Source organism: Ciona intestinalis, chromosome 3, assembly GCF_000224145.3.
Source record: "Ciona intestinalis chromosome 3, KH, whole genome shotgun sequence".
Lineage (NCBI taxonomy): Eukaryota > Metazoa > Chordata > Ascidiacea > Phlebobranchia > Cionidae > Ciona > Ciona intestinalis.
In genome coordinates, this window is record NC_020168.2 from 845799 (window position 1) to 861776 (window position 15978).

Below are 15978 nucleotides of genomic sequence, written 5' to 3' on the forward strand. Positions count from 1 at the left end.
CGCTTTCTTTGCAAATGTTAGCGTTAGGATAACATTCTCTATAATTCTGCAGTAAGTCTTTTCATACCGTGTATATTCATGCGTTATTACATACAATTAAATTCATCGTAGTTTTCGTATGTAAGCCTCGCCCTGCCTGAACGCAATTATAAATGTGTTCGTTTCGACAACAACCGCTCTCAATGTTGCACACGCCGCAAACACGAAGCAGCTGCAGCAAAATGCGCCTGGGACATAATTTGAGGCTTTTCGTGAAAAATCTCCGCGAATATTACATGACATTTCCTAGATGCCAGGTGTGCCTAATGTTTACAGTTGCAAAAGTAACGATCGTGCAGAACGCAAAAATTTCGTTCGATTTCGTATTTTATCTTGATTTCGTTACTAAATATAGTAGGTCGGGGTAAGATGGCCCATATTTTTATTCTGTTATACCGGCACATTTAATAGTTAACAAACTATAGCGTTGTCAATTGTTAAAAACACGTTTAGGAAATACGGGATAGTGCTCACGGTATCCATCTTATACCCTACACTACTATATCATCTTATTATTAAATTTTCGATATAGAGCCTGTCACACTTCAATGAACACAGGACTTATCGATCATCACGTGATTAACGTCTTGGGTCATTAGGCACGCTTGACCAGCTGCACTTATCATTTCACAGCCTCGATAGTTTGAGTCAGAGGAAGCCAAACCAAACTCCTGCTCCCACTGTAATTATAAAATATCTTCTCAAACTAAAGAAATCCCTTTTCACACATTTCGTTATAAATACTTATTTAAAACTCTTTCGTTTGTAAGTACTTACTTTGTCGCTAATTGTTTATAAACTGTTTTATTTCAAACTAAAAAGATAATCCCCTTCAATTTTTAAATAAAGATATTTAAAATCCGGTTACTGTAGTAGTTTTTATCCGTAATCCGTAACGTGTTTTTAACGTTTGTCATTTTGCTGCCAATTTCTTTCTCGTCGTTGTTTTAATAAATTTTAGCTTCGCCACACTATTCGAAAAAATAAGTAAATTGCTATATTATATTATGCAACTATGAAAAAAAAACGTTTTAAAATATACTTATCGGTTTTAGGAACAGTTCATCCAAACAGTAAGTTAGCTTTTAATTTTTAAATCTAATATCGTCCAGCATAATATTTGAATAACGTTTATGTTGTTGGCTTTTGCGTAGGAGACATGCGCTTGATGTTTACCCCAAGTACTTTGTGTTCGTTAAGTCATACTCTGCAAGTTACTAAAATACTTTGTTCATTCTTTATATTGCATTGTTTAAACATAGAGATGGCGCAAGAGTTTACATTGTCGCAAGATAATAAAAGAGCAACAAAGAGAAAGAGTGGGAGAAACGTCGATTGTTATCTAGAAATATTACCGGAGGTGCTTTGGGGAGAGGCAAAATAAACTGAGTTTAATAATCCCATTTCGTGACGCAATTCGTAAATAAAGTGACTTATTCATTTCTCCGACAAAGTCAAACTCGTTCTTGGACTTTTGTAGCCAATTTATTTTCGTTCAATTTAAAAATTCCGCTTTAAACGGGCGAGGTTTTTCACTCCGAATAGAAAAATGGCGGTTCATTTCTGCTTTACCAAAGCGACAAAACTGATCAAATGCCAATGCTTAGTCCAGTACGGTAGTGAATATTAATTTAAACAATCAGCAAATTAAATTGCGGGAATTGCGGGTTTTTATTTGTGAAAAATAGGTATGCAAAAGACATAGTTACCGCTTTAAAACGGTTCCCATTGTATTTCAGTTTAAAAAGATGCTATATACTTTTAGTTATAACCATGATTTAAAATTTTAGTTTAGAATTAAAATTTGCATTCCGTTTTGATGTCTGTTATGTTTGTTAAACGTGCGTTTTGTATTTATAGTGTTATTCTGACATTTGACATTAATTTATTTTGCCTGTATTAGGTGCCAGTCACAAAGTTAAATTACATAAAGTATTTTATACTATTTGCACGCCAAGTGTGTACAAAGACCGGGTAATATAATCTAAACAAGCAGTAACCTACGTTTTATCATTCTTACCGCGGTAGTTATATTATAATTAAAATGGAGTTTTTCTGTTCGGTCCCAAACTACTTTATGTACGTTTGATTGGGGCCGTACGTTTTGATTCATCGTGCCTTGTATCGGTTCTTTATGTCGTTTTGCGCTTCGATTTTGTAGTTTAACATTGGGAATTTAACAGGATGGGCGACTTCCTTTACATATTTCGCATTCAAAACTGAGAGCGCAGGACAGAAAGGAGAGAAGTGCGAGAGAAAGTTGTCGTGACGCGAGTTAAAATGGCGGACGACTTGACATGCAGTGTACCATATAGATACCGAGTGTACTCTGAAACGTTAGGGCGTAAATGCGTGAGGGAAGCCTGCATCTTAGTGATGCTTAAGTTAGATTAAAGCCCTAAAGGTTTACAGTGAGGTATACAGTCTTAAAAAGTGCAGCGGAACCTTGTCGTATAAGAAATGAACAGTTTGTAGTTAAAATGTACGTTTGCATTTGTAAGATTTTCGTATTTGTTTATTATCGGTAACCTGATATCGGCTTTTGGGAGTGTTGCGAGTCATTTTAACGCAGGTTCCAGGATTTCTTATAAAACTGGTACGTTAGTGCATTCTGCTGACACTTGTTAACGTTTTATAGCAATCACGCAAACATTTTAAATGCTGGTGGCTAAGCATACGGGTAATTGTACTGAGTTTTGTTTTCCGCGCCACATATGATTTATATATACTTCTTCGTGCAATCGGATTTGTGCATACGCAAATAACTTTAATATCACCAAGCGTTGTATCGTAGCACTTTGTATGGATTTGCCCGCTGCTGATATTTCAGCATGGTATATACGCTCGCAATTTATTCATTCAGTGTCACGACGGGGCCGTAGTGGGATCAAATGTCGAAATATCGGCGACATAAAAACCTTTCCATTCGCCTCAATGTTGTCGGTGGAGCGTCAGTGTAATTACGCCTGCACGGCTGTATGCGTTGAAGGTTAATTTAATGGCTGAAATAGCAGACGGGCAGCCTCGCCCTTGGCACATTCAATTTCAATACATGAATGGTTCATACTCGGGAAATTTAATTGTGACACTTCATACATATCTCATGCGGTAGACTACTTTCGTCGGGCGAATTCAAACTTGTTCGCTTAATCGGATAGGTGAAGTTTTCGTCTTAGATACCATGTATCATGCCAACAGACGGTCTCGTTAAATATCCATTTGCCTCAAATAACTGCGTTGTGAAAATAGGGGCGTGGAGCTACGTTTAATCGAAAGCTGCGGGAAGCCAGCAATCACCATTTGATAAAATACGTCAGCGAGTGCGTATTAAGCTATCCGGTTTAACTGCGCCGACTTATGCTGTAAAACGAGACCATGGGCCTGCTAAGAAAACCACGATACGGTTATTAACGATTTTATTTCGTGTACAAGCCAGATGGAAATATAACAGCCTGGCCAACCGCCTGCCAATATCGTGTGGCGTAAGTGAATTAAAAAGGTCTTTTTGTGTGATTTTAATTCAGACTTAACGTCACGAATTAAATAAAAATGCCGATGTGATGGTTACTCGTTGGTACGTGGACAGTATATTGGGACACGGGTTGCTGTGATGCCTAAATGTGGGCAAATAATCATGTGGAAATGGTCAGTTTTTCGTCAAGTTTAAATGTTTCGGTAAGAGACGAAGTTGTCAAAGATTCTACTTTCTGTTTATCATTATATTATTTTAGGCTCTCTTTTCTAGCCTTGCGTTTCTGGATTCAAAATCCTGTTTTGTCATTATCGAAATTCGTGTGAAGCCCGCTCTGGGAGCAATCGATTTTGCTTGCGTGATATGTGAATAATAAATGAAGGGCGCTATAGCAGCCTGATGCAGAACGTAGCTGCCTACGTTCTATTTGATGCATGATTTCTCAGTTCCGTAAACCTAAAAAACCTCGACGTTCATTTTGGGCACGAAACTTCGTTACACCCCATGGTACAATGTGTGCTTGGAATTCTTAGAATGGTTTTCAAATGTTTCAGTTTATGAGGCGATGAGTTGCTACGTGCTGCCGGGACAGACTGCACGCACAAGTAATTGCGAAGCGTTGCGAGATTACCTCGACTTTCCTTAATATTGAGGTCGTCCGTCCCGGAGGGAGTTGTAATCACTTTTTCATTTCTCCATTCGCCGCTTCCTCGGGCCTCGTGTAATCCGCCGAGACAATACTCGGCTTCTCGTAACCGAGAGTTAATTTTAAAGTTCCAAGCTGGCAATTCGTGGCCAGGCATCAACCAAGAATGAAAGAAGCGAAATAATCCACAATTCCCAAGTGGACTGATGTTTCCGAAGATAGAAAACAAATTCCACCTGTTATAATACAAAGCCTCAATCAAAATACTTCAATTGAATAAATAGAAACCCCAAAGGCCATATAATACGATAAACGATTTTCCCATCTCTTATCTTTTCGTGCTGTTAAATTACCCCAAAGCGAGGTTTTTAAATTTAAATATTTCAGCTTAATACTTTTGCTGAAAAAAGTTAAATTTAATACTATTTGTTTGATTTGGTAGCTAAAATAGTTAGCTCAAAGTTGACGCGAATTCGTAACTTTCGAAAGCTCAACACCTTATAATATTACGCGCAAATTTGTGTTATTAAGCCCAATGATATTAGGACTTAATTTATAACTGTAACCAAACTAATCAAACGAAAGTGCAATTTGAACCTATATAAAAATATATAAGATTTCCTGCACGAACATGACGTATAAGCATCTGATAATACGAAGTAGCGCATTGTGTTTATTTCCAGAACATTATTCACGTAACACATATCTATGTTGATTATGTGTGACCTTCTTACACACATTTGAACTATGCTATGCGTTTGAATTAAGGACGCAGCTATAGTTACTTTGTATGGCTGTTATTCGAGTTTTGTAGCAAATCAATTAAAATCTTTCGTTTACTTTGCACGGTAAGTCGGATTACTTTGACTCGTATATAAATACAACGATGCAGTTTATTGCGTAAAATCACTGCCAAGTCAAACGTAAATAGCAAGATTAAGCGTCTTATCTCCAAAGTTGGGAATTAAAACGTTATTGCCACGGCGCGCATGTCATGCTTGAAGCGTCGGTCTGACTGGCTCCGTTAATACTTTACAGGTTTGCACTTCTCGGAGCAAAAGCTTCTCTTTCTCGCTCGATCCACTCATACAGCTGCTAGCAATACAAACAAACCGCTGTCCGAATTCACCTGGCCGAGATTTTGTCATAACACGAGCACTGAGTAGCCAGGCTAATAACCCATTTAAAACAGCTGTAAATACGCTTATACACACGTGAATTAAAAATACTACCCGTTTATCTTTTAAGTAAGCTCTTATAGGCTGATTATATTAAATATAACCAAAGCAATACGTTAGTCGGCTCGTACTAAAACACAGATCAGTCAGTTTTTAGAAGCCAACATTTTTTCCAGCATAAGTAAAATTTAAATATTTTAACTTAGAAACCCCGATATTTTGCAAAACTAAGGAAGTTCATTTTGTACTGGTGGTATCTTCTACTAGTAGACATGATGTTATAAACGGGAAATTTGTATGACTTTCAGCCATGGGTATTTACTACTCCACCATCGGAACCGCCCTGCAAAGCCATGGCACTCAACCGGTGTAATTGGCGTGAATAATTTACTTGGTGGCTGTAAACTTATTTGTCTGCGTGTATTGTGTGCTAAAATATAATGGTGGTAAAGAATTATATGTTAGACCTATGCTAACATTGATCTAAACGTTTTAACACAGTATATGTATTCACTGTTTAAACCAAAAGTGAGTAGGGTTTTGATTAAATCCCACAAACATCTATATTTCATTTTCCATTTCAGGCTGTCTCTCCGCCTTTTAACGTTTCGTTTTTTTTTTTTTTTACTTCAAAAAATATTCTAGTTATCCGCTACTAATGTGAGCTGAAGTCACATTTATTGCGGAAAAAAATCGCCGACTTGGTTAAAATTTTGGCAATTTTCTAGCACCCGTTAACTCGCATCGATCCAAAGGCAAACCATTACGAAGAAAATTCCGTTTTCTAGAATTTTAACCTCATAAAGCGGGCAAAATTGGCTTAAAACTATAAAATTTCTGACGAATGTCGGAATAAAAATACAAGTATAGAATTTATTTCACTCTCCGCAATAAAAGGGCATTTTTTGAAGTTACCACGTCACTGGTATTGGGTCGTTAAGGTTTATATATTACGTCAGAGGTTGCCATTTGCTGGAAGTAAACGACCAAACGAGCGCTTAAAAGACGAGAATTTTCTAACACAACAACTTAATTTTCGTTTTCACCTCTGCCCGTAAAATCCATACAATAAAGATAAAAGCATCCATCCGTTTTACTGCCTGACAATATTCGGTAAAATCGAGAAATTTAAAACCAGCGTATCGGCGGTAGAATGTTGGTTTTCGTTTTAAATTAAACGCAGAAAAAGTGGGTATTGTATCGAGCAGAAAAACGTTCCAGTTTTATTAGGAAAACTTAGGTTTTTAACACAATTTTACGTGAATGAACTGTTATAAACAATCACGAAAATAATATTTTTTCTTGCGAAATGGGATTTATAACTAGACCAGGAAATGTAGAAAGTAGGCTCAGTTTCGGTGAAAATATAGCAGAAACTTGGATCGTTGTCCACCATGTTTAGTTTCCAGATGCTTGAACATGTTTGGCCTATCTTAGCAATCGCTTCGGTTCCTTGTGTTCGTCCAAAATAATACCGGTCGTCTTAAACACTTGGCCTATGGACCTTTCAGCAGGTACGCCCAGTCGTAGGCTCATTTGTGCGGTTCTGCTGCTCCAGTGCAAATAAACAGTGGAATTAAGCTCGACTGAGCGTCGCGGGACACTTGTTAAAGAGAGAAGCAGAGCATAGCGTCGGCCATATTGTTTGGCGTTCAGTTACGAGCGCAACCTCCTATAGAAGTAGGCTTATCTTGGCGATCGGCCTTTTCGCATCCTACGTACCAAGATAGACTGATGGATTTATTACTTGCTTCATGCTTCGTCTGTTCAGCCAATTGGAAAGGCTTTCCCGGTCACGTGGTGCTCTTATCCGTCTGGTCGCGTGCGATTAAAATCTCCGCTCTTTCCCTCTTCACTGTTTTTGTTTATCTTTCGCTCCTCGCAATTACTCCCTCTCTCTCACTTCTGCTCCTGTTTATTCTCTTTTATCATCCCACTCCTCTCCCTCCTTGTTTAATTTATAGCTTTACGCACGTCACTCACTCCTTCTGATCTCCTGGCGCGCGCACTTCCTCTGTAGGTTTATCTATTCGCACACGGGACTACACACGCTCATTTTCGCACACCGCCGCCGAAGTTGTTTCGTATCTTGAACAGAATTGAATTTCATACGGCGCTCGGCTCCCCGGCAAGCCACTTTGTACCTCCAGCACAAAAAGTATTTTGAAAGCAAAAGTGTTTTGTCACAAAAATATGCTTTAGCTCAGGATTTTTATTTTGTTTTTCAGTTTTACTATAGAACGAACCGGAGATTTTGTGGCGTAAGCATTAAATGTAGTATATATTTGAACTTTAACTTGGATTGTCGAATGTTAAGTACGTTAGTAATCAGGAGAAAAATAATATTTCCAATCGTATTAACACGACGTAACGCAGCGGTGACGTTCACAGCTGTCTGGATCTATCGTGTCTGTTTTTTAACGCAATGTTATGGTCTCGTCATGTTTTTTAAATAGAATAATTTGTTTTGAGATGATTAAAATATCCTAAAAATATTTTTCAGATTTTGGTTAAGTTGACATGGTTGTTTGATAAATTTACGAGCTTCGACAATTTGAACAAGGGCTACTCGTGAGCGGTAAGTTTCGTTTAAAATATTGTGTTTTGGTTTATCTTTAAAGTTGTAAAGCGCGGATGTTAGAAATGGAAATCTCGGTCCGAGTGTAAACAATGTCGCCATTTTATTACTTTTGCCATGAGAGAGGCGACGCCGTATCTCTTGTGAATTAAACCAACTCTGATCAATGGCACTCGCTGTTTGCCGGTGCGTGACCTCTCAGGCACGTAGCCACGATTACGACGTCACAGAAGGCCAGCAGTGCGCTCTCACAGCGAACTGCGACCACGTACCAGCTTTCTCACACGATTTTAAAAAACAGCCGGGAAAACAATAACCACCGACTTGATTGATAGTGGTGTTTACGGGCGGCCGTGCTGGTACGCAGTTCCACGAAGTTATTGATTATTCACGACCATTGTGCCCGGCAACCAACACAAAAATAGTTTACAAACCCCTAAAAGTACTTTTGCAAAACACGAATAAAACACATCAAGTCGCATGGATGAAAACTGATTTTACGACATTGGTGTTTTACTATGACGCGATCCCCATGTTTGTGATCCGTTCGCCTTAAAAACTGATTTGTTAAGTAACATCTGTTAGACCACAATTAATTCTAAAATAAGCTTCTGCTCACGAAACCCGACACTTCCTCCCAGGGAACCCTTCCTTGAAAGAATGTTATTCACTTATCTAAGACCATTGACTGGATAGAGGTTCACGCGTATTTCCATATTAAAAAAATATCGATTCTCAACGTCGTAGGCTTTAGTAGATAAACGATCATGTATTACGTAGTATAAGAAAATATAAAATTTGAGGCTTATTTGTAAACTGTGACCAATGTAATCGGTGCCACTACACGTAGAATGGCGCGAGTTATAAATCAACTGAAGATCATGAACATACTGGTTACAAGAATAGACAAGTTTATTGTCTGTTGCTGTTAAGTTAATTGCCGTGGTATCGGCACGAACTATATAGCGTGGTCACAATAAGTGCAAAGCTTAAAATAGTTGTTTTTAACGATCGCCATTGCTATCTGTATATAAAATGTAAGTAATCGATTGGCTAGCGGTTAGGAAACGAAAATTCGGATAGATCTTTTCCCGCCTTCACGGAGGGAAGCAATTAACTAATCCGTCTTCCTTGTACCCGGCTTCGATCGCTGTCGGCGCGAACAAGCGATAAACGCTGCGTATTTGGCCGTGACGGCGCATGCCGCTTTGTTTATAGAAGCTTGTCATTGTCGATGGGCAGCAGTCTAGCGCAAATGTCATTACATATAACACTGTACAAAGTCAACACCAACCAGCATAGGCACATGGCTTTAACTTTGCGCGGTAGTTTATTGATATGGATTCGGCACGTCATGTGGCTCGAGATTCCCTTTTACTTCGCCTACTGTCTCCAGCTTTAACAAACTAACAGCCATATTCTTTGTGTTTACAGTGACTTGAGGTGCGAAACAACTGCTAATGGATTACGCGAAGACTGTTTCCAAATCAACTGAGAGCTTTAAAGACATTTTGGCGAGGGATTAGTGCGTTGAATTATTCAGTGGATTTACAAAATTGGATGTAATTCGGAAGTGGAATAACAAAATGGCGACACGGCTTGAGCCGCCCGCACGGGATGACAACGGACTTTGGAGCTTAGCCGCCGCCTGCGGTGTGTTCCGCGACTCCCGCCGAAACGAGCAACATTCCCCGATGTTGCCGCCCATTGACGCGCAGTTTCACGGCGAAGCAAGCGACCACGAAAGTTTAGTGAACAGCAGCTCGCCCCATTCAGGTTCGAATCTCTCATCCGGCACTCGACTGTCTGAATCCCCTGAATTTGCCACGAACGTCGATCGATGCGGAAACGTTCGGTTTTACAGCGACATCTCTAAGTGTTGCGACATTGACCGCCAGAATCTCGTCAAACCCACAATACCAAGTGATTGGGCAACTCCTGCATCAAGCTGCTCATCCGCAAGCCAAAGTTACGATTCGTTCACGTACTGTTCCCCCACACTGCCTACCCACCGCGGGACTTCCATTGCTCCAAAATCCGCATCTGTCGTGGCAGACTTGACGACAAGCAAACCTACCAATTTCCTGCAAAGCTCCCGGGCCAGTCTGTTTCCGCTTTTAAGTGCACTGAATCCCAAATCGGAAAACTGTGAATCAACCACCAACCCCGGGCGACCTCATGAACACGCTTTAAAAGAAGGTAATTCTAAGCATTCGGTTTTCGGCCGCAAAGTCCAAAGTGGTCAAAACAAGTTGTCGAAACCGACAAGCAAAGAAGGTCTTACTGGCACGCGCCCAAGCTCAAATACGATCAAGACTGGTACCGCAGAGTTACAATCATCAGCTGACAGCGGCACAAGGAAGTCGAACAAAACAAAACGCAACCTCAAGAACAGTGAGAAAAAATCACTCCCGCCAAACACACAAACCCCTGGTTCAACTAACACGCGTGCACCTGAAGCGCAAACTGCGACAGCAACCAGCTCTACGTTTGATGCGGCCGATGCTGCACAGGCGTTGTTGGGCCTCAGTGAAGGTTTCTTGACAATGAGTAAGTCGACCACATCTAGCCCTGTGTTTGCAGAAGAGAATCCAAGAAAATTCGGGTTTATAAACCCCACTGCGTGTGCAGAGGGTACTCGAACCACAACCTCTCCGGCCATTTCTCCGCAAAATCTTCCGCCGCCTCTTCAACAGTTGACAAAATGCGTCTCAGATTTCGGCAAAGAAACTTGTGTTGGCCCGCATATGGAAGAAAATGGCGAAATGCGAATTGCAATTACGGAGGGCGCTTCTCCTAAAGATCCAAGTAAGTCTGTACCAGAATCCCCCACCGCTGACCAGTTTCCCCGTTTTCACTTCAAAAAGGTGATATGCCGCAAGTTTGCTGAATCGTTAGATCGGCCATGCGATGAAAGTTTACCGAAAACCTGCACCGGAACGCCCCCAGATAAAATTGTAATATCCGATGCTATTTCACAAAATGGCCGACTGATACCAAGCGCTGGTTCTAACGAAACAGCTCTACGTACGAAACAACGAGAACGTAACAGAAACCAAGCAACACAGGACAACAAAAAGCAAAAGAATAAAGTACAGCATGCCGAAACAACTCTGAAAACAAGCGAGAAGTCAAAACTGTTGAATTCGGTGAGCGAACTTGAAAAATGCGAATCAACTGAAATAGTTGGCGGCACAAAATCAAAAACTTTTGCTGATGTTATAAAAACAAAGCCTAATAAATCATCTCATTCCAGCAAACGGGATAATCATGCGCTTGATCATCATAGTAACTTATACCGAGTGTCGTGCTCCGTTGGTTCTTCTAATGAGTCGTTAAATAAATCTTGTGATGAAACCGACGAAGCTGAAGAAAGTGATTCAACCAGTGTGTATACGAGCGAGAGCGAAGATGAGGAAGAGGAGACGCAATCAGATCAGGAGGATAAAAATAAAACGAACCTCCAACTGTCAAGTGGGAACGGAGATATCCAGAAGCGCAAACATTTTACGTTGAGTGAGGCCAAGTTTTCGTTGCCAACACGAAACACAACCGAAACAAAAGCAGTTTTCGCTGGAGTTTTGCAGCGAAAATTTGGTATAAGTAGCGCTAGTCGTGGCAATTTTTCCCTCCCCGATTCCGCCCCATCATCTGTGTGTACATCAGCTCCATTCAACCTCCCACCAGATAAGTCAAAGTCTGGTTTCGGTTCTGTTCGTATCAAGAAAGCAACTTTCACGTTTTCCACTCGCACGGAGAACAATAATCCGCACAAGTTCCCACAAATGGGAGGCGATGGTCATTCTCGCACTTCCGCACTTGGGAAGTGTCCTCTCACATTCAGAGGAGCAAGAAGCTCATCCGAAAACGGCGAAGGCAGAAGCTGGAACGCCAATGACGACTTGACTACATTTGGAGCATTGGCTGACGGAGCTTCATTTAAAACATTGTCGTGTGAAAAAAAACACAAGTCCCAGCATCGTGAATCGTGGTCGGAGGCAAGCAATAGTCGTATTACATACGATAAGCGTCGTTTGCCTAGACCGAACGCCAGATCCCCGGCCCTGGAAGCCCCGCAAGCAACAAAGTCAAAGTCGGGACAGAAGCGGAGAAGCACCGACAAGAAGGCTGATAAGAAACATACATCCAAAGACACGCGGGCCGAAAACATTTTGGAATCCGATAATTTCGGTTCTTATGAACAGAAAGGCCATCACACCTCGGGACAGTTTCGTGAAGAGTTGTCAAGGGTTTCCAAAAAATCTCGAAAAGACAAACCTGCGACTGCTTGTCGCATCGCACCGTATCAACAGGAAAGCAGTAGCGTCACCGATTCCACAGATACCATGACGTCACGAGCCTCTTCCAGACAATCCTCTTTAGCTGGTGATGACGAAGTTGTTGCAAAGAAATCAAAGAAAAGAAACCGTGACGTCGAACGCTCCGAAAAGCGCTCGCGAAAAAAACACAGAAAACGCCACCATTCAGCGAACCCGCTGTGCAGGCCAGAGGACGAATCGTCCAGAATAAACTCAGTGACTCCGAGGCAAACGCCCGGGTTTCAACTACTTTCTTGTTTTCCGGCCCCTGCGTCACTGACAGCTGGTTTAGCAAAGGGCGAGTTAGTGCCAAGCTACGGTGCAACTGCCCAACACCGGTGTCCAAGGTTACCTGCACAGTGGCAGAAGGGTTCAGATGTGGTCGAACTAAAACAAAAGAAACAGCGGGAACGTTGGAAAAGCATGACCTTGGATATGTTTTGTATGGGCAGCTTGTAAGATAAAATGTTCGTGCTTTTTTATACCTTCATTGCAACACCGTCCAAAAATATACACAGTACTGATAATGTTGTGCTAACTTTACTCCGTCCGTGCTACTTCAGTTGCTTTAATTACCAAATACTTTTTATTAATTATTGCAATATTGTTTACAAACGTTTTCTGATCTTTCGATTGTGCATATGGGCACTTTTAGATGGTAAAAATCATAACAGTCAAAATGATCCAAACCTGAGACATGAAAGTCTCTTGCAGCACATTTAAATGTTTTAACAAATTTTACACAAAATATTCCTAAATACACGCAGCTAGTTATACAGAACGCTACATATTTTATGACTGTGGAGATAACACAAATGTTACCCATTAGGACTTCGCAACTTCGACCGCCTATTAAGCCCTTGGGCGGTTTGCGTTGCGAAAAACGAGCATTTGTTCTTTCGCGTGTCGCGCCTTTTGCATTCATGAACTGTTTCATTCGCCTTTTACCGCTATCATTTTGTGTCTCCATGCGATCTGGCACACGTGGGTCACGTGCAAAGTATTTATATTTTCATTTTATTTGACCCTGTGTCCCGATTTGTGTTATAGTTGCCAAAAGTTAAGAGATGGCATCTGCGAAACCAGATTTTCACGTGGGTTTTGCCTCTGTGAATAACTGATAACAATTAAAGCACTTTTAAAGTCGCGAGAATTATTGAACATCAACTTTTTCGTGTACAGAAACCGTTTAGTTCTTTATGCATTTAATGCAGTTTCGCCTCTTTCTTCTTTTTTTTGCGATTATTGCTTACACAACCAAAATACAAACATGAAACCGACCACAGGTTTCCTGGTAACATCTATTAGCAGATAGTTTAAGCAAAAGTTCGTATACGCTACAGTTTCCTACAGATGAAGTTGGAAAATAATTAGTATCATAAGCTAATATCAGATATATTACATACCTGTATGCAAAGTGTGGAGTTTTTTTTAAGATAGCCTAAACGATAAATTCCATCTTAAAACACACCATGGACACTTTAACAGTTGAATTTCCATATGGGGCATATTTTGTTAGCAAATTGTAAGTATTGATAAAACAACAAATGGAAAAAGTTTTAAAGCCATGTTTAATTAAAACACTCAAACATAGTTCTGCCCTAGTAGTTGAATAAAGGAAAAACTCTTTGACGAAAAAGAAACAGATCAGATTTTGACAATACTTGAAGGAAAGGGAACAGCTTCGCCTTAGCAAGCGAATTCTACTTTTAAACTCATTGTACCCACGCTAGTACTCGTAATATCGAATGTAGACGCAGCTGAAATTTTAGTGTTTTATAGCTCTAGTGATAAAGCGTAATTTTTGACGTGCCCACAAACGCGGCACGGTGCGCCATTTTAACGAGCTGAATAATTGATGTAGTAATCTTACAGTACGCTTGAATAAACAAGATAAGTGAAGTTAAATTTGCATCTCCCGTCCATGTAGAAAGCTTATAAATAAGTCAATGTTTGTTGTTGAATATTACTGTCGAAATAACGCTGGTTGTCCCTTGTTTTAATAGGACGTACTGTGTAGGCGTTTCTGGCAAATTTCTAACGGGATTACAAAAAGTATTTTAAGTAGAGCACCTATCGGACGTGATTTTAAAAGATTTATAAAATACCCACATGCGTCCGACTGGCAAAAAAAAGCCGTTGGTTTAGAAAAGTTATTCAAGCATTGATTATAAGTTGCCTAATGTGCTAGCCGTACCCATTTTTTATTAGCATTATTTAAAGTTTTTTAGTTAACCGTACATGAATAAATAACGTGCGTTAGTAAAAACACTATTGTTTGTTAATGAAGTATACGTTTATAGGGTAAGCAATATAAAGGTTTCGTTTTTTTATTTCTTGAGTTGGTTAAACTTTTCGGGGTGTATAAAAGCAAAACTGTGTCTGCCGCCACGTCTGCTCAGCCATTCCGCCGCATGTCTGGGAGCGATGGCCCGCCAAAGTTAATGACAGCCTCGATAGAAAGGCTTATAAGCCTGGTGACAGGGAGCGGATCTCTTGCTCCGATTATGAGCACTCCTTCTCTTCTCCCTCTCTTCTTTGCTCCTCGTGTGTGTTCCGCGCAGGTGCTCATGACGTCACATCACGCGCACACTTGGGACCTCAGTGAATGTAGCAAGCGGTGGCCGCTTCTTATTTCTGCCGTATTTTCACAATCACGTTTCACAGATTCAAACCAACGATAAAACTACCATATAGTAGTTTGGGGTAAGATGGTTCATGCTTTCAATCTCTTTTATCGTCCCATTTGGTAGCAAACAAAGAATATTTTAAAAAATCCGCAAATCTTTATTACCCTAAAACAGTGTTGTTAATTGTTAAAAACACGGTTACTATTATGAGATAGTGTGTGCTAATGGTATCCAGCTTACCACATTTTACCATAACGATCAGGCACATCAATGGTGCAATTATTTTAACGATACAAATTCGGTATAGTTTGAATAACGCTGTATCTACAGGAACAGATAGTTAAACACCGAATATAAAAATGAAAAATCAAACATTCCTATAAGAAAATCAAACTTTAACCGCCGACAAAATTATTTCATTTCAATAATTTAACATCGCAAAAGATAATAAACAAACCTAAGACCTACAATACTATGATTGAATATTCGGCGGTACTTTAACTCGATCGCTCAAGTGAAAGTATCAGCGGGGTGCCAAATATTCAACCTTCGAGCAATAATGGTTTCCCATACCGTACAAATTCAACGCCTAACTTAAAAGCAACTTAAAACCCCAAGGAGTTTTTATTTTTGTAACATAGTGCAGTGGGGGTAAGATGAATATCGTTAGCAGGTAAAAATGTGTCATAATAGTATTTTTAAATTTAACAACGCACCTTTGGAGTCGTGAGTTTACGGTTGGAAAACTCCCTGCAGGTTTTTTTTGTTTTTCCGGAAAATGGGACAAGGAAATATGCACCATCATACCCCAACCTACTATAAACTACAATATCTCACGAAATCACCAAATACAAATTAATTCGTAACCGGATTTTGTCTGTATTGGATTTAGAATTTAAAGAATATTTAATACAAGCTATCTTCGTTGGCTTGTGCGTCGACATAACATTTTGAACTGTCATTAAAGTAAGATTCAGCTCTATTTTATGAAAAGGAATAATATAAAATTTTCAAACTGCAGCAGTTTTACAAATTAGTCAATATTGGCTTACTGTTTTTGGCATATGCAACTGTCGGCTTATTGTTACTGGCGTATGCAACAAACCAGAAAAGAAT

The 15978-nt window shown here is 40.0% G+C and overlaps 1 protein-coding gene across 1 annotated transcript; it reads left to right on the plus strand.

The window, feature by feature from the left end:
• Positions 1 to 7838: 7838 nt before the first annotated feature.
• Positions 7839 to 13527, plus strand: LOC100182299 (putative GPI-anchored protein pfl2). The gene is made up of 2 exons (XM_026833602.1): positions 7839 to 7913; positions 9348 to 13527. Exon 2 carries the CDS (start codon positions 9500 to 9502, stop codon positions 12689 to 12691), a length of 3192 nt encoding a protein of 1063 aa, XP_026689403.1. The 5' UTR covers positions 7839 to 7913; positions 9348 to 9499; the 3' UTR covers positions 12692 to 13527.
• The last annotated feature ends 2451 nt before the right edge of the window (positions 13528 to 15978 follow it).